The sequence below is a fragment of the Haliotis asinina genome, chromosome 13 (genome assembly GCF_037392515.1).
Source record: "Haliotis asinina isolate JCU_RB_2024 chromosome 13, JCU_Hal_asi_v2, whole genome shotgun sequence".
Lineage (NCBI taxonomy): Eukaryota > Metazoa > Mollusca > Gastropoda > Lepetellida > Haliotidae > Haliotis > Haliotis asinina.
Genome location: NC_090292.1, coordinates 32,435,607 through 32,454,294, shown reverse-complemented (window position 1 = coordinate 32,454,294; position 18,688 = coordinate 32,435,607). Strand labels below are relative to the sequence as shown.

At 42.7% G+C, this 18,688-nt stretch overlaps 1 protein-coding gene across 1 annotated transcript in view; it reads right to left on the bottom strand.

Annotated features, from left to right (window-relative positions):
• The window catches only part of LOC137259768 (cysteine dioxygenase type 1-like), a 48,649-nt gene extending 42,337 nt beyond the window's left edge, over positions 1 to 6,312 (bottom strand). Inside the window, exon 1 of the mRNA XM_067797380.1 lies at positions 5,847 to 6,312. Within this exon, the coding sequence (XP_067653481.1) occupies positions 5,847 to 6,046 (200 nt within the window). The 5' untranslated portion in view covers positions 6,047 to 6,312. The remainder of the gene's footprint in view (positions 1 to 5,846) is intronic.
• Positions 6,313 to 18,688: the final 12,376 nt, after the last annotated feature.

The window sequence follows — 18,688 nt, the reverse complement described above, 5'->3', positions numbered from 1 at the left end:
TCGTTGTAAAAGGGATGGGCTGGTGTGAGTGCGTGCGAGTGTGTGTGTGCGTGCATGCGTGTGCGTTTGTGTTTTGGATAGATTTGGGTTGTGGTGGTAGTGAGGTAGATGCGTGCCTATGCATGTATGCGAGCGTGCGTGTGAGCGTGTGTGTGTGTGGATCTGTTGCATTAAGTGTGTCTTTGGTGGATATAGTCTCTGGAATGATTCGTTCCGCCTTACACCTGACCAAAACATAATACCTATCTCATACAATAACAAAATATGATGCACGCAAATGAACTACACTCAAATGAAGCATTCATTTCAGAGAAAGGCATTTCCATTAGGAACACCAGGTGCCAAAGATCTGCGATACGCCGACACCCTCCACCCATGAGAACGAGATCTAGTGTGCGGGACTTATCGACCAGGGTCTAGATTGTCAAAGCTCTCTTAGCGCTAAGATAGTCGTAGGCTGATGTTAATGTTTGGCACTTACGACTATATTAGCGCAAAGAGAGCTTCGAAATTCTAGACACATGACTGTCCGTTAGAATGCAGCCCTGATGCCTTGAATCTTTCCTGAAGAGTAGTGATGAACGGCGAGTCAAACAATGGTTGTGTTGTCACTCTGCCGAAGTATAAATATCAATAACGTGCTTCTCCGATACTTTGACAATGCGCGTTATCTGTTTTGACGAAAGCTCAGCGATGTGTCACATACACTTGTGTTTATGTGCATAAACATGACGGCACGATTCATGAGCAAGCATTGACTGAGGTTTAATTTGCGGCACATCATATATATTGCTTTTACATAACATGCGAGTGATTGTCTACCAGCTTGATCACTCACTAAAGAGAGTTTTATGCCGCTTTTAGAAAATATTCCAGTAATATCACGGCTGGGTACATCAGAAATAAGCTTCACACAATGTACTCGGATCTTTGGCGAGACGATCGAAAGCTTTAACCTCTTGGCTATCACACTGAGATAGGCAGTTTAACTTTTTCCTTCATCTCGAGCAAAGTCGGGATAACAACAAATATCACCATGTAACATCATGTTGTTAGATGAGCCCGAAAATCGGACGTTCTCGACATTAGACAACTGGGTCAGTGAGTGCCCAGGTGGTGGAAGCGTTCGTTTGTCACGCCGAAGACCCAAGTTCGACTCCCAACATGTGTCCTTTGCTGTGGTATTGCTGTAATCATGTAAAGCGGGCATAAACTTTATTCATTAACTCACTAGATGACAGAGGTGGTCTGTGGTTATGGTACCTATTGGCTAAAACACACTGACGCAAAAATCTACCCAGTTGGTTTTGAACAAACACAAAATCACGATTTTCATTACAGTTCGCACAATGATGCTCATACTGTCAGTCTCTAGATTGCACTAAAGCTCGGGTAGAAGAAGGCGGGATTGGCCGCTGCCTTGATTTATGTATGTCATCGTATCCAATCTCGTAGATTGTTATGCACGATCCCAATCACTTGAGTGTGTTGTCCAGACGTAATTATTTACAGAACGCCCTCATGTAGCTGGGCGATTGCTTAGTGTAGGTAAAATAACAAGGAGCCAGGTTGGTTTACGGTACAGAGTTGCCCCGAAGCCCAGAACCTTTCAAAAACATTCTACATACGCCGTCGCCATTCATGAAAGCAGTGGGCGAGTTTGGTTTTACGCCGTTATTAACAATATTTCAGCAATATCACACCAGAAGCGGGTTTCGCGAATCGGACCTATGTACGGAATCGAACCCGAGTCTTCGGCGTGACGAGCGAACGCTTTAACCACCGGGGTTTCCCACCGTGTTCTCACAGGTCGTTGAACCACCACACTAGTCACATTAGAACGCAATCAGTAGAACTGGGGACACATCTATGGCCTGGCGGCAGGGCATTTAAAGTCTCTTAGGTTGACCTACATTCTTGTTATTCATACACGATGCGGGTTCGGGATATTCATACACTGACACACAGTGAGAGAGAGCGAATAATGCAGGTCAACCAGCCATGATCCCTTCCCCCATCCACCCCCAATCTCCCTTCCAGCCTCATCCTCCCTTGTGCCTGGCACGCAGCAGTGAAGACAGGGTTTATTAGAACAGAACGTCAGACAGTCATTAGACTAAGGCTTAGTCTCTAAATATATATAATTTTGATCGTAAAAAAACAAACCCATTTCAACTGAAAACTTGCCCCAGGGAGACCCTAAACCTGAGGAAAACTCGACTTGTTTTATTTAAGACTTTAGCACTGCTAAGAAGGTTTGGCAGTAGGCAAAATGATGAGGTTCAAGGACTGTCCGACAGACTAGACCGTCAGTTAGCGCTAAGATAGTCGTGGGTTTATGTTAATGTATGGCGCGACTATCTTAGCGCTAAGAGAGCTTCGAAAATTTAAGCACTGGCTAATCTACGACAGCAGAATGGCCTAACCACCCATTAATCAGCGTTAGCAAAATAACATTACTACCCGATCTGCTAGTCTTCGACTAGCATGGATCACTGAAATTCTATTCTGACCCGGATCTTCATCTGTTGCCACAGCACTAAAAATCGCGGTTCCAATGTTGCAAAATACTGACATTGTCTCACAACATCCAAATCTGATGTCCTTTAGATGGCTTCTCAGGGATTGATGCTTTCTTGACCAACTTGGACTCTAGTGCACGGTAAGCCTGGACCTCCCCAGAGCCAGGGTTCAGTCGAAAGGTCCAATTGCGACGTAAAGGACATGCATGTTGCCTGGATGGCAGACAATAATTCTCAAGATTGGCCTATGGACATTAGATTTGCGCAGTTCTCCCAAAATTCGGCTAATCATTCGGGTATTCAGCGTTGTCCGTATGTCGCAATGTTTGGAACCAGTGTTTGGAACCAATGCTTGAGTTAGACTAACGTCAACTAACCTCCCACAAGATATCATCGAATGTCTGCAAACAGAACAGGACCTGCAGGTCGTCTTCAATACCTATACGGGCAACAGCTTCAGACGTGCGATTAAGTGTCTCCCAGACCATAGAGCAGACTGACCTATATCTGTATTGACAGTTTCATAACTAGGTCACGCAGAGTGAACTGCGCACGGACTGACACCGTGACTGAATCGTCAATGCAGTTACCTCCGGTTACTACGAACTCAGAGGACCACTAAACGCAGTTCGTTATAGCTGTAGTCCATAATACGAAGTGTGGTGGGGTAGTCTCGTGGTGAATGTCTCAGCTCGCCACGCCAAAGACCGGGGTTCGATTCCCACACGGCTGTCTGTGAAGGCCATCCTTGGTGCACTATTAGAGAATAGTACAAGGACTGGTTGGGATAAGCTGTGTATGAAAGGAGTATTTATGTTAAACCAAGACAGACTACAACACTATAAAATCGGGCCTGTGTACGAAAGCACACTGGCACGGACACACATGTGTAATAGCCTTGAACGCAAAGTTGAACTTGTTTTCACCTAACCTCGCTATTCTCGACTCGTATCGATCTCATGACTAATCAATGCAACATACAAACCCCTTGCGTGAATATTATGAAACCTTTAGCAAACAACAACAGTACTGACTTCCTTACAAGAACAATTTTGTTCATTTAACAATGGTAAATATAATCGATATACATGGGGTTCGTTTTCGAGATAAAATGTCTGAAGGATAAACGAAAGGTTTCATATTTGTTCCTCTTAGAGAATAAAGACATGGGTTCCGTTGTACTAAACATTTCAGCACAACGACTGTCTTAAGTGTATGTTGAGGCATCGGTGTTACGATAACCTTTGTGCTACGACCGTCGTAAGTGTATGTTAACGCATCGCTGTCAGGATTAACTTAGCGCTACGACTGTCTTAAGTGTATGTTGAGGCATCGGTGTTACGATAACCTTTGCGCTACGACCGTCGTAAGTGTATGTCAAAGCATCGGTGTTAAAATCACCTTATCTCTACGACTGTCGTAAGTGTATGTAAAAGCATCGGTGTTAAAATCACCTTAACTCTACGACAGTCGTAAGACTATGTTAAGGTATGGGTTACGATGGGAGCACGCTGAAGCAATACAAAAATAATGGGTTCTCGTTAGTTGATTATAACATGTCTCTCTCACAGGCCCACTGAAGCCTGCAAGCAGCGGGATAGTCTAGATTGCCTTAGCTCTCCTGACCTTGACATTGTGTCTGAGGTCCATCTAGAGTGTCCCATATTCTTTCAAGATATACATTTTTAGATAAGACAATTCATTTCTAGGACAAATGACTGTTAGATGTTTGACCAGCTGTCACTCTTTCAAGTCCTATTTTTGCTTTATGGAGGTTAGAATTGACCTTCGGTAACCCGAGCTTGTCGTAAGAGGCCAGACTCGCTGATTTGATTGACACATGTCATCGTTCTCGCACTGCCAACACCGATGTCCAAGATGCAGTCATTAAATTGTCTTGTCCAGGGCCCCGTTCCTCAAAGCGACGGTAGCTCTACGACAGTCACACGTCTATGTTAAAGTACGGGATTTACGATCATGCTAGCGCTAGATCGATTTAAGGAACCGGGTTCGGGAACACGGCGCCGTTCGTCAATGCGATCGTAGCGTTGACGTGATCGTAACTCCCATGCTTAGACATTTGGCTGTCGCAGCGCTACGATCGCATAGAAGAACGGGTTCTTGATCGCCGCCATATAACCAGAATATTGATGAATGCAGAGTATTATGAACAAATAACCCGATATTGATACGTTAACCAGAGCTCCAGATAAAGCGCATATTTGCGTATTTTACTCAATAAAAATCACATTTACTCAATTAATTACAAATCTGGGAGAACAAAAAAAAAAAAAAAAAAAAAAAAAAACCGCACTAGAATCACTCATAAACCAATAGACCTATAATACATAGCGTACATTACTCAGTTAAATATATTGGCTTGCCTATGATTCGTCATTTGCGCCCAAACTCTAAAACAGCATATATGTATAATATATATGTACTATATATTAGTAGCCACTGTCCGGGGTTTACTCTAATGGTCACATGACTTCCATGGTCAGTATTTAGAAATGGCTGCCAACTGTTTGGCAGCATGACAATTACTAAAAACTTCTAGTCTGTTTATATTTATATGTTTAGCTAATTACCTAATAAGGATAAGAAACTCTGTGTAAAGGTACTCGGTTTATTTAACTACTGTGAGTATACAAAATGCTAGTTACTCCTCATAAAAATGCAGTTACTTGTACACAAACAGACATGTAAGTAAATACCCAATTGCTTGGAAAATTATCTGGAGCTCTGGTTAACATCAGGCATAATGGGGCATGATAAACTAGGGTATTATGGATATATACTTACTTACACTTATTATACCATGGACACAAGAATCGACAGACAATGGTACCACCACCAAATGGTCCACTATTGTCTCACCGTCTGCAGCAGCGATTTATCATATACAGAATAACTGAAAGCTGCCTGTGTACTCAAACTAAGAGACAATAGTGAGTGAGTGTGGTTCTACGCCGGTTTTACCAATATTCCAGCAATACCACGGCGGGGGACACCAGAAATGGGCTTCACACATTATGCCAATGTTGGGAATCGAACCCGGGTCTTCGGCGTTACGAGCGAACGCTTTAACCACTAGGCCACTCCACCGCCCCTTACGGTAGTCACAAACGAGGTGGTCAAGACAGTAAATAAACACTGAAAACATGTCTTCAAAGACAAAACACATCACGAATAACAACTTGACTTGCGTCATTAAAGAATAAGTTCCCCGGTCCTGTTAAAAGAAATACAGAACCACTATGTACCTTTTCAAAATCACACAGGTATGCTTTTAAAATATATAATATCAACAAAAACGCTCACCTGTTGCGGTCAAATTTTGCGTATTTTTTCCACTCATTCCTGTCGCTTTTGTATGCGCTCATGAGGCTTTTGACGTAGTCAATATTGACTTTGTCAGACTGAAATATGTCACGAAGCCTTGAAATCAAATCTTCAAAGTTCTCTGGTGGGATCACTTTGTCAGGAAAACAATCCATGTTTTCAACCTGTTGAGTTTCCATCTTATAAGGTGTTAATGCTAAGCACCACTATCAAACAATCGTGATATTAACTGTGACGAACTTCAGCCACGTGTTGTCTTCGTGCACGGTGTCTCCCGAATACGCCTAAAGATCAATCCGGGAGCTATTTAGCCTAGGCCAGTCCGAGGCTGGTGCTTTCTGGGACGTGTCAATTCCGTTCGGGCGACACGTTTCAAGGTTATGTTTTCGGAATAGTTTACAACAAAATCAAATGGTGGCGTAGTATTTTCACGTGTGTGAATGCTTGAACGGGTCCCGAAGGGGGAAGTGTTCGTGAAGATTGCAGTTTGTTTTTGGGGCAGGAGTACGTCGGGTTTCACAGCATTATGCGTCAGAAGGCGGTGTCTCGGGAAATAGACTATTAACGTATGGAGGCTAAGGCGTTTATTCATGCGTGCATGAATAGTCTGTTGTTGATCAAGGTGCACTGAAAGAGCAGAAAGTGTGCACGCAGCCGTAAAGGCCGTACACGGAAAAAAAACACATGCTAAACAGGCACAGGACGATCTGACTTGGAATGACGCAATTTGGCCTCATCTGTTTTTTCAAGACACAAAGAGTTATGTCCCCTTCGAGATATGAACTCGCTTGTCATTTCCCTAAAAGCAAAGGACAGTAAGACAGAATGGCGGTTAAAGCGTTCTGTTGTCACGCTGAAGTCTCGGGTTCGATTCCCCCTCGGGTACAACGCGTGAAGCCTGTATCTGGTGTCCCTCGCCGTGGTACTGCTGTAAAATTGCTAAATGTGGTTTCTATCCATGGGGGGAATAGAACCTGAGTCGACAGCGCGACGAGCGAACGGTTTAACAGCTAGGCTACACCACCGCCCCTTTAAATCAATGGCGTTTGGCTGATGAGGTACAGTGGGGTGTTATCAGTCAGTCGCTTGCTCGCTTTTGGTGGGGACATACAGTAATACTCACTTACACATGACAATGGGGTCTGTATTTTTATCTGCTTTTCTGTTAGTCTCTTTAGAGTCATGTAGTAGTGTTATGCGGCTCTGTGCATAGAACCCAGGTCACAAATCAGTTGAAGTCAAGCAACTGAGAGTCCTTGGATGAATTACCGTTCAGCAGCTTGACGCCTAAGAGTTTCTAGGACGTCAGTCCTGTCCCACAGCGTAGCACACGTGGTCTCACCTTAAGCAAGTGAGCTTGTTACTATTGCCTCTGGTCACCTAGCAGTGGATGGGTACCCGGTGGAATATATCATATGACTAATTGCCTTCTTGCGCCCCACAGGCATCACAATTACGACGTTACAAACGCCCCGGGGCCCCGCTACTCAAAGCAGTCGTTGAGCCATACTTTAACACAGACTTACGACAGATCGCTTTGTGAAGTATGTCACAAATTCCTTTTGATCTTCCAAACCACCGAGTGTGTACTTTCTTTTGCCCGTCGGTTTATGTGTTGAAATGTCTCTTCCTCGCTCAATTTGCCGCTGCTTTCTGTTGTTAATTAGGGGTGGGCTACAATACCGGTTATACAAGTATATTGCAATTTGAGCTTCACAATACGATACACTGCGGTACACTTTTCACGAACCGGTTCACCCGACACGATTGGTAATTTCCGTGATACAGTAAAGCATAATTACGACATTTGTACTCCTTTGTACTATTATACATTAATAGTTTTTAGGATGTTTATTGATTGCATAAATGCATTTGCATGACTTTTATGAAATATTGATATAAAATATAGGTTGATACTGACACTCGTGGGGCGGTGGGGTAGCCTAGTGGTTAAAGCTTTCGCTCGTCACGCCGAAGACCCGGGTTCGATTCCCCACATGGGTACAACGTGTGAAGCCCATTTTCTGGTGTCCCCCGCTAAACTAAACTCACTCACTCACTCACTCACTCACTCACTGACACTCGTTGTGTTGATAAATATACAAAAATGGCGGACACCGCTGCGGATTTTTCTCCAGTTCAAAACTTTAGAGCCTAATAACGTCTGAGTCCTGAGGGCGGTGGGGTAGCCTAGTGGTTAAAGCTTTCGCTCGCCACGCCGAAGGCCCGGGTTCGATTCCCCACATTGGCATGATGTGTGTATCCCATTTCTGGTTTTCCCCTACGCGATATTGCTGGAATATTGCTAAAAGCGGCGTAAAACCAAACTCTGAATCATGACGGTGGCCAGCGGCATTGTTTCAAAGGATATGAAACAATAATTTCAATACCTTAAACCATATGTTACACTTTCACAGTAAATCACAATACGCCGACACATATCACTATATATCGCGATACTAATTCCCAACACTATTGTTGATTTGGTGATTTGTTTGTTTGTTGTTTACTGCCGTTGCTCTCCACCTGCATAGCGACAGTCTGTACGTAATCGAGTTTGGACCAGACAGCTCAGTGACCATCGATCTGCGCAAACGGGAACCGCTCACATGTGTCAACCAAGTGAGCGAGCCACACCACCCGATGCCACTGGCTGCCTCTTATGACAAGCATGGGTTACTGAAGATCAATTCTAACCAGGATCTTCACGTGTTGTTGTGAAGTAATACATTCAGTCATCAGTTGGTTAAACGTGGGCCGTGGTAACATCTCCACCATATAGCCCCCCCCCCCCCCTCTCTCTCTCACCGCCCCCCCCCCCCCCTCCACACCCCCCAACCATGCCCTGTCCCCCCAATTACCAATACCCCTACAACACTCCCAAAATGCCCCAAGGTCTTCTTTCGGCAACTTGAGGGTGTTAGAATAAAGGGCTGCCTCAATTTCAAATCCTTGGTTTAAGTGTCAAACCGTCGGGTGTAATTACTATCATTTGTAACTACAGCGTACTGTCATTATCATTAGCGTCCAGTGCTTACAGGTGATTATGTTTGAAGTGTAAGCCCCAAGAGGGTGTTGAAAGAAATACTGACCATACAACCCCGCCCCTATCCTCTTCCTAACCCTCACTTCCACCACTTCTTAAGGTCGTATCTGATCACGCCGGCAAATTATACCGATGGAAGGATGAAGGGCTTGTTCTTACTTATAAGCCAGGACACCTGTGATTCTTTAGAAAACGTTGAGCAAACCTTTATGATAGCGAAGGGGTAAATGCATCTAGTTGACCGAACACCTAGACACCTAGACCTAGTTGACCGAACACCTAGACCTAGTTGACCGAACACCTAGACACCTAGACCTAGTTGACCGAACACCTAGACACCTAGACCTAGTTGACCGAACACCTAGACACCTAGACCTAGTTGACCGAACATCTAGACCTAGTTGACCGAACACCTAGACTTAGTTGATCGAACCCCTAGACCTAGTTGACCGAACACCTAGACACCTAGACCTAGTTGACCGAACACCTAGACCTAGTTGACCGAACACCTAGACACCTAGACCTAGTTGACCGAACACCTAGACCTAGTTGGCCGAACCCCTAGACCTAGTTGACCGAACACCTAGACACCTAGACCTAGTTGACCGAACATCTAGACCTAGTTGGCCGAACACCTAGACCTAGTTGGCCGAACACCTAGACCTAGTTGACCGAACACCTAGACACCTAGACCTAGTTGACCGAACACCTAGACTTAGTTGACCGAACACCTAGACACCTAGACTTAGTTGACCGAACATCTAGACCTAGTTGACCGAACACCTAGACTTAGTTGACCGAACCCCTAGACCTAGTTGACCGAACACCTAGACACCTAGACCTAGTTGACCGAACACCTAGACCTAGTTGACCGAACACCTAGACCTAGTTGGCCGAACACCTAGACACCTAGACCTAGTTGACCGAACATATATACCTAGTTGACCGAACCCCTAGACCTAGTTGACCGAACACCTAGACCTAGTTGACCGAACACCTAGACTTAGTTGACCGAACACCTAGACCTAGTTGACCGAACATCTAGACCTAGTTGGCCGAACACCTAGACCTAGTTGACCGAACACCTAGACACCTAGACCTAGTTGACCGAACACCTAGACCTAGTTGGCCGAACACCTAGACCTAGTTGACCGAACACCTAGACACCTAGACCTAGTTGACCGAACACCTAGACCTAGTTGGCCGAACACCTAGACCTAGTTGACCGAACACCTAGACACCTAGACTTAGTTGACCGAACCCCTAGACCTAGTTGACCGAACCCCTAGACACCTAGACCTAGTCGACCGAACACCTGTTAAACTTTTGATAAGCAAGCAAGCAAGCAAGCAAGCAAGCGAGCAATCACACTTTCATAGAACCTGATACTGGGCTAAATGTACAGGTGTAATTGTTACCTTGTGTAATTGACATGTCGTCATCATTTGAATTTTTTTATCCACATCATTTAACTCGAGTGACTTAGAACGATGTTGAATGACTTGAATGTGAGATCTGATGACTTTCTCACATAGCGAGAGTCCAACCTTGAGAGACGTTTAGAAGTTGGAGTATTAAGGAAGGATGACAATACATGTATATGGATGAACAACTTCTGTATTGCTATGAGAGCGACGTTTCGGCTTAGGTTTTAACACCGTTATCAAGCCTTTTTGGTGAGAATTTTGTTGAAACAAACTATGGATCAACTATGGACTGAGTGTTATCAAAACTCTAACCCCAGTCAGCCAGATCCCATTGTGGCTAAGTGTGAGACCAGTTTTGACAGAAACTGGTTAAGTGAGAAGACACCGTCCGGTGTTTAAAGCGTTCGCTCGTCAAGCTGAAGTCCTGATCTAATGGTAGAACGTCCGGGTTCGATTCCCCACATGGGTACAATGTCTGAAGCCCAATTTCTGGTGTCCCCCGCCGTGATATTTCTGGAATATTGTTAAGAGCGGCGTAAAACGCTACCCAGTCACTTATTGTTACCCTGCCTGTGAGGCAGCTGGCCTGTTTGTGTCGGTTCTATAGTTGCTCTAAATCACGTTTATACCGACCGACGGCTATAACGAACTCAAACGTTTATCTCCTTGAGTACGATATATCTGGAGTTTACTACATAAGGAATCTTACAAATCTGATGCATCAGTGACAAAAGTGATTTACTTCCCTGTTTTTACTTGTGTCATGTGTTCATGCAAACAAGGCCTTCGGTAACCCACGCTTGCCGTAAAAGTTTCAAGTTAATAGTCATATTACTTATACTATCGGGCACCCATTCACGGCTTGTTAAGTTTGAACACACTCACTTGCCTAAGGTGCAACCACATGCGTCACCTGTCGTTGTGGAGCTAGAGAGAAGTCCTAGAACGAACCTGGAGTCATGCCGCCGCCAAACACTGTCATCCATCCAAGGACTCTCCGTCACCAGCGCTGGTTTTTGTGACCTGGACTCTTGGGGTTTTTCAGTTTGGTGATATACTAAATGAAGACAAACAATATTCATGCTGCCACTTACACACCATACATATGATATTCTAAATTAAATGAAAACGACTGCAAATGTGATTTCAAAGCAACACATTACAAACAAACACACAAACAAAAAAAAACCAAACTCTTAAGGCACATACACACTCCATCGTTGAAGCCGACCTCGACACAGAGGGACATGCCAGAATACTGGCAGACTTCACGACAAACTCAACCTGTCCCCTACCAAATCCCCATGATCCACCCTTCTAACCCTACCCGTATACTCTCAGACACACCCTCAACACACAATATGCCATTTTTGCAATGACTGACATAGAAACGCGCTATTTTTCATTTCGTTTATTGAAGCTATGAGATACAATTATACATCATCTAAGTATATGGGCATTGATGTTGTTTAATGTTGTAATATATGTAGTCAGTGAGTGAGTGTGATTTTACGCCGCTTTCAGCAATTTTCCAGTAATATCCAGGCGAGGGACACCAGAAATGGCCTTCACACACTGTACCCATGTGGGGAATCTAAATCTAACGAGTGAGAACGCTTTAGCAAGGTACAACCCTCTAATGTTAACAGTGTCTCGAAGTCTTGGCTGTGGCACATACAAACTCCATCGTTGAAGCCGACCTCGACACAGAGGGACATGCCAGAATACTGGCAGACTTCACGACAAACTCAACCTGTGGCTGATTTTTTAAAGATATCTTATGATATACAACGAATACTACCTCAATGTAATACATCAGAAAAACTCAACAAAATTATATGTAATTAAATGTTAGTCTTTATTTTCAAGTCTCTCATAAAAATCTCACGTTAACCGATTGGCATTCCACAAGACGTTCAGGATGGCATGTATACTCAACAAAAAAAGTTAATGAACACCCGAATATTCAATATTTAAGCATTATATGGATCGGTATATGATTTATTAATTACTTTAACATTGAAAACTTTGTTAAGCTAAAAATAAGTGAATAATTGCTATGGCGCCAGAGAACCTCTGTGGATGGACACTAGGCACTTTAGAATTATTATTGTCCACTATTATTATTATGTCCGCACTTCGACTACAACTATACACGCGTGTCGAACACACACTTTGGTGGTATGATGTGTAGACGTCAACAACAGCTACTCTCAGACTTACCGACGTTAACGTCATCTACTGGCGACCCGTGCACACATATGTCCACGTGTCACCGTAATTCGTATACGATACTCGTATGTAATCAAATCTGACCCCATAGAACATCAGCTTCACAACAAAAGCACAGGTGTCGAAACAAGAGAAACGAACTATTGTGACCTTGGTCGGATTCCATCACGTGACCCATTGTCTTCAAAAAGGGTAGCACCGTCAACAGCGTTAATCACAGTGGTCAGTGGGATTAACTTTCCCATTTGTAAAGAATGCTTTTGGAGGGGTGTTGTTTACGGATTTTCTTAATGCATTTAGCTACTTCTGTTTCAGCCTGAAACACTTGAGAAACGGCCCCCAGGAAGACGTGTTTGACGTAAACAACGTAATGGAGTAATGGAGGAGGGGGTTAAGGTCGGTGACTCCTCGTAAGTAAATACAGTTCAACAGCTCCAATACAAATCGTTGCTTGTCATTTGAAGACCCGGTTTAATTCCCTACATGAGTACAATTTCTTTCTCTGTCTCTCTCTCTCTCTCTCTCATTTTAGCGACAACATCATGCTCAAAAACGTAAACAAAAAGTCAAATACACTGTTTTACAAATATCTATCTAAATCGTAAGCAGTAACGTTATTGGTCAGTTCTGAAGAGCCAGAGTATGGCTCCTGTGATTCACCACTGGTTGAATGCTAAAACCGGACGGCTAAGGAGGGTTCTCCAACCCCAGGAATCTGAGGAATTCAGAGATTATAGGCGTACAATCGCGAATCAAAAGTGCACTTTTTGTGCTGGGTTTATTTCCTTCGAAACAAAGAACCCGTTAGACCGAACCCAGTAAAAGAGTAACGAAGACTTTTCATTGGTTGGCTGGTACACTGATGGCTCATTGTGTGTATATAGAGATAATATGTTTGATTGGCATTTTAGAAGTATGGTGAGTAATAAGAAAGTAAGATTCTTTATGGGTAACAACTTCTTTTATTGTACTTGATGCGACGTTTTAGTATGGGCATATATACCGTTGTTAAACAAGAATCCATACCGAAACGTTGCCTCATGTGCAGTAGTAAAACTTGTTATCCATAAAGAATATATTTGGAGATGTTGAGTGTTGTAAATACATGCTCTGTGTTTTTGCGAGTCACCTTTCCGGTTCAAGCCGCCTGAACCTAATCACTGCGCATGCGCTATGGACGCAGCACAGCACAGACGTTGGAGCCACTTTTCACTCCAGCGCTGGGGTAAAATTAGTGAATCGTTTGAACTCTGATTTCTCGGGGTTTTATCATCGTTTTGTGTTCCAACTTTATAGACTGAATTTACATTTTGATAATTTGTTCCTGTAGTTCCAAACCAAAAGGTAACAGAATCTACGTTTTGCGTTGCAAGTGACCTTAAAGATAATTTCATAAGAAGATAACTACATTCCGCAACTTTGCAGGGGATATTAAAATGAACCAACAGCTTCTTTTCATCATTTAGATAAACAAACATACATATTTTCAAAAAGCATTTTAACTGAGACGAGTCACAAACGTTGGGTTGAAAACATGTCAAGTTAGTTGTATCATTTCCACAAATAAGAGTGAGAGATGGAGTGAGTGAGTGAGTGAGGGTAGTTCTACGCCGCACTTAGCAACATTCCAGCACAAGAAAGGACTGTACTAGTGCCTAGCAACCTTACAAAGAATACTTCTTGATTTTCGTATTGCAGAATTACTATTGTTTTATTCAAACCAGTCATAACTTAAATCATAAATTATCATAATGCACAACTACCGACTGGCAACGTAGACATCATCAAAGGTTGTTGCTATTTTTCTTTTCGTAAAAAGTGCACAATGCTACAAAGGTGCTTGGGGTCATGACGTGAAAATAATATTATTTTACCTCAGCTTTAATTTTGCTATTACCACACTACTGATTGGTGGTTAAAGATACAGAATGTAGTTATTTCAGTTCTCAATGAAATATTATTCTGTCTACTTTCTTTTGTTCCATAGGCATGTACGTTTGTTTCGGCGTTGTATGATGATGATAATGATAATAAACAAACAACAACATAAACAACGTCACATAAAAACAGATACCTACTGATTAAGAAATACTATTTTCAATATTGACAAAGCTATCTTAACCAAATGTGGATTTTAACAAAACTTGAATAATATTTTCAAAAATATATAGAGCAATGAAACAAACAATAAAACATAAAATGTCAAGGACACTTTGATCACTCACTCACTCGGTGTTGGAGAACTTTCTGTGTTTTCTACTTGTATAAAATAGGATATGGTGACCTCTAGACGTATTTGAAACGTGATGAGATACGCATGTCCTTTCCTTTCACAGCTAACACACATTGTGTGTATCTAGGCCAAGACAGCTGGCTTTGTGTGATAGGACAGTGACGAAATTCTTCCGTCCCTAAGTAAAGTTCCCTGTGTCACTCGTCATTGAAGCACCAATCTTTAGTGCCTTGTACATAATAGTTATCTCTTTACAGGTTTGTTCTTTATCGCCAGTTTGATAGTATGTAAAAGCTCACTGTCCAGCATGATACTATGTTACAGCTCTTCGTTCAGCTTGATACTGTGTTCCAGTTCATCACTCATTTTGATACTGTGTTACGGCTCATCGTTCAACGTGACACTACCTCACACCTTCATGCTATGTCGTCAATCTGGGAAATAATCAGACGTAAATGATATCATGACCCCCAAAGAAAACTGCGCTGTTGCTGTACAACCATCGAAGATTTCTTTCACACAGTTATATTTTTAAACATATTTGTCCACAGTTTTGTCCACCCACAGATGACACCATAGACACGTGAGAAATAAAAAACAATTAAATTTAACAACAATTCTTTTAATTAATGTATGTTTCGAGAGTTCTAATGTATGGTTGCTGTGCCCACCTTAGTTTAAAGAGGCGCCCGTGAGATCCGGGTTAGAATTGATCTTCAGTAAACCATGCTTGTCGTAACAAGCGACTAACGGGATCGGGTGAGCAGGTTCGCTGACTTGGTTGACACGTGTCATCGTATCTCATTTGCGTAGATCGATGCTAATGCTGTTGATCACAGGATTGTGTAGTTCAGACTCAATTATTTACAAACAACCACCATGTAGCATGGTGGCACATTTGCGTTAAACAACAAACAGAATTAATGAGTTCCGTTAGACAAGTTGATCATAGACAAACTCTATAGCGATGGGTATCTGAGTGGTCGAAGCGTTCGCTCGCCACGCTGGAGGCCCAGATTCGATTCCCCACATAGGTACAAAGTGTGGAGTCCATTTCTGGTGTCCCCCGAAGTGCTGTTACTGAAATATTGCCGAAAACGCCGTAAAGCACTCACTCACTTACTCACTCACCCAATCAGTAAATCAATCAACCAATCACATCTGATATTAGCTTATGACAAACAATAATGAGATAGCATCCCGGAGCGAGCCCTAGCCGGTGCTAAATTAAATCAGATATGGGCATATTCACTTACATCAATTTCTAAACCGTCAACCGGGATAACTTTATTAATCCTATTTGAAACAGCCGAATGAACTGACGTGTTGGAACGCTCTGGATGACTGATAGGTAATGACAATGTACATCATCAGCATACGATGAGATTCCATTCGGCTGCATAAAAAAATAAATGTTTCTCGGGAACATTTCTTTTTCAAAAGTGAAGAGGCCGGTATAACGATATTTTTTAATTTTTTGAAGAAAGAAAAGTGACGAGGGAGGAACGCGTTTTTAGTTTTTCTCTCTCAGAAATACAGCTTGGAAAGTTTAGCACGTGTTAATGAGTTGTAGATTCAGAAACACTCGTCCTTAAAGACACTCTTTCTTAAAGTGGACAAATGGACTCGACCGGGACGCGGCCAAGTCAACATTATTGTTTTTAAATGGCAATAAAACATTATTAAATAAAAAATAAATAAAAGTGACGAGCCGATGCTCAGGTAACATTTCACATTTTTTATTTAGATTTATAATGTTGATTAAAAATGCTAAACATGTCCATCAGTGTGATCTTTCTGATTGTTCTATTTTACATGTTAAAACATTGTCACTGGCTGGTTAGACAGCATCACGTCATTAACAAAATTTAGTTTATAATTCTTCACTCGTCCATGAGACTGTTATGAATAGACTTATTCACAGGGTGGAAGCGCTGTCCACACGAAATGTGGAGTTGTCCCAAACGCAACTCCATTTCCTCGATGCACAGTGAAGGAAGAACGCGTGACACAAGAATAAAGGTGCGTTTTCCCTCGCATTTTCACAATTTTTCAAGTATATTACGATTTGTCTGATAATTAGGAATCAGGAAATTTGTCCAATTTGTATCAGTTTCTTTATTGAAAATGTTGGGACAAACACAGGACGCCCATGTGAGTGAGTGAGATAAAATTTATAGCCACATAAGGACTGATTATTTCAACCATAACGTGACTAAAACAGCCCCATGCTTAGAAGACCCCCCATGCTGTATTTGTTTCGACCAGTACATAACTGACGACACCTAATTCTAAACCAGATGTGACATTAAGGATATCCTTTCCCGAGTCATTGGATTTTTTAAAATGCAGTTTGTTATCGACCTTTTCACAAATATATAGTGCGTTTGTAGGGCGCCGAATACCGACTTCAAACATAGAAAGTGGCGCTGAGAACAAATTAAGCCCAAAGAACAGGCATTATCAGCCCAATTAGCTGCACGTGAGGCACCAGAATGGTAACAACCTCCTTGTCCTACCGGGTAACCACTTACTGCTGGATGAACAGAGTTAATTTTGAACAACCACGTTTATTTGCCAACGGTGAGACCACATGTGTCACGTGCGCTTCGTTGTTGGACGGGACCGGAGTCAAAGAAACTCTCAGGAGTGAAAGAAACTCACAGGGATCAAGCTGCCAACACGGTCACTTTTCCAAGGACTCTCCGTGATCAGCTTTGCTTAACTTCACCCGATTTTTGACCTGCGCTCTATGCACAGGACGACAGATACCGAGTGAGTGAGTTGGGTTTATGTCACACCCCGCAATGTTCCAGCTATATGACGGCGGTCTACGAATAATCGAGCGTGGACCAGACAATCCAGTGATCAACAGCTTGAGCAACGACCTACCCAACTGGGATGTGTCAACCAAGTCAGCGAGTCTGACCACCTGATCCCGTTAGTCGCCACTTACGACAACCATTGGTTACTGAAGATCAATTCTTACCCGGATCTTCACTGTGTCATAGTGATAGGCAATCATTGCAGAAATGACTGGTGGTTGAATATACATATCCAGTTTTACAAAAGTTCTGTTAATACCCAAATACACGAAAGACAAATTCGGCTTTGGACCCTCAGTTTAATCATGACGTTTTTTAATGACTGTGCATTTGGCAAAATTCCGCTTATTTTACGCACGCTTCGTTTACTGATAATTAGAATAAGTTGTCACACAGAAGACATCCTTAAGTCGCTGCTTGTTAAACCGCTAGTATAGAGAGCGTTAGTAGGTCACGCCACTAACAAGTTTAGTACCGGAAACACTTATTTTGATAATCCTCATCATGCTGACTTCTAAGGGTGATTAACATGAAGTTGACTTTCTATACAAACTGACCCGTGAAGGTCCGGGGTAGAATAGGCCTTCAGCAACCCATGCTTGCCATGAAAGGCGACTATGCTTGTCGTAAGAGGCGACTAACGGGATCGGGTGGTCAGGCTCGCTGACTTGGTTGACACATGTCATCGGTTCCCAATTGCACAGATCGATGCTCATGTTGTTGATCACTGGACTGTCTGGTCCAGACTCGATTATTTACAGACCGCAGTCATATGGCTGGAATATTGCTGATCGCGCGTAAAACTAAACTCACTCATTCACTCACTCTGTACAAATTAGGGGTAACCAGCTGCAAACCTTATGCAGATGAACTGATCGAGAGAATGCATCACATTGCTGAAAAGCATGTGCAAATATCGTGCAGGTAAACAGCTGCGTTTTGGGGTAAAGCTTTGTGAAGAAACTCACCAGTTTTCGCTGGGTTTTATCATATCTGGAACTCATGACAATAATGTTTTCAATGTTACGAATTTGCTTTACAGTACATCAATTCATGTG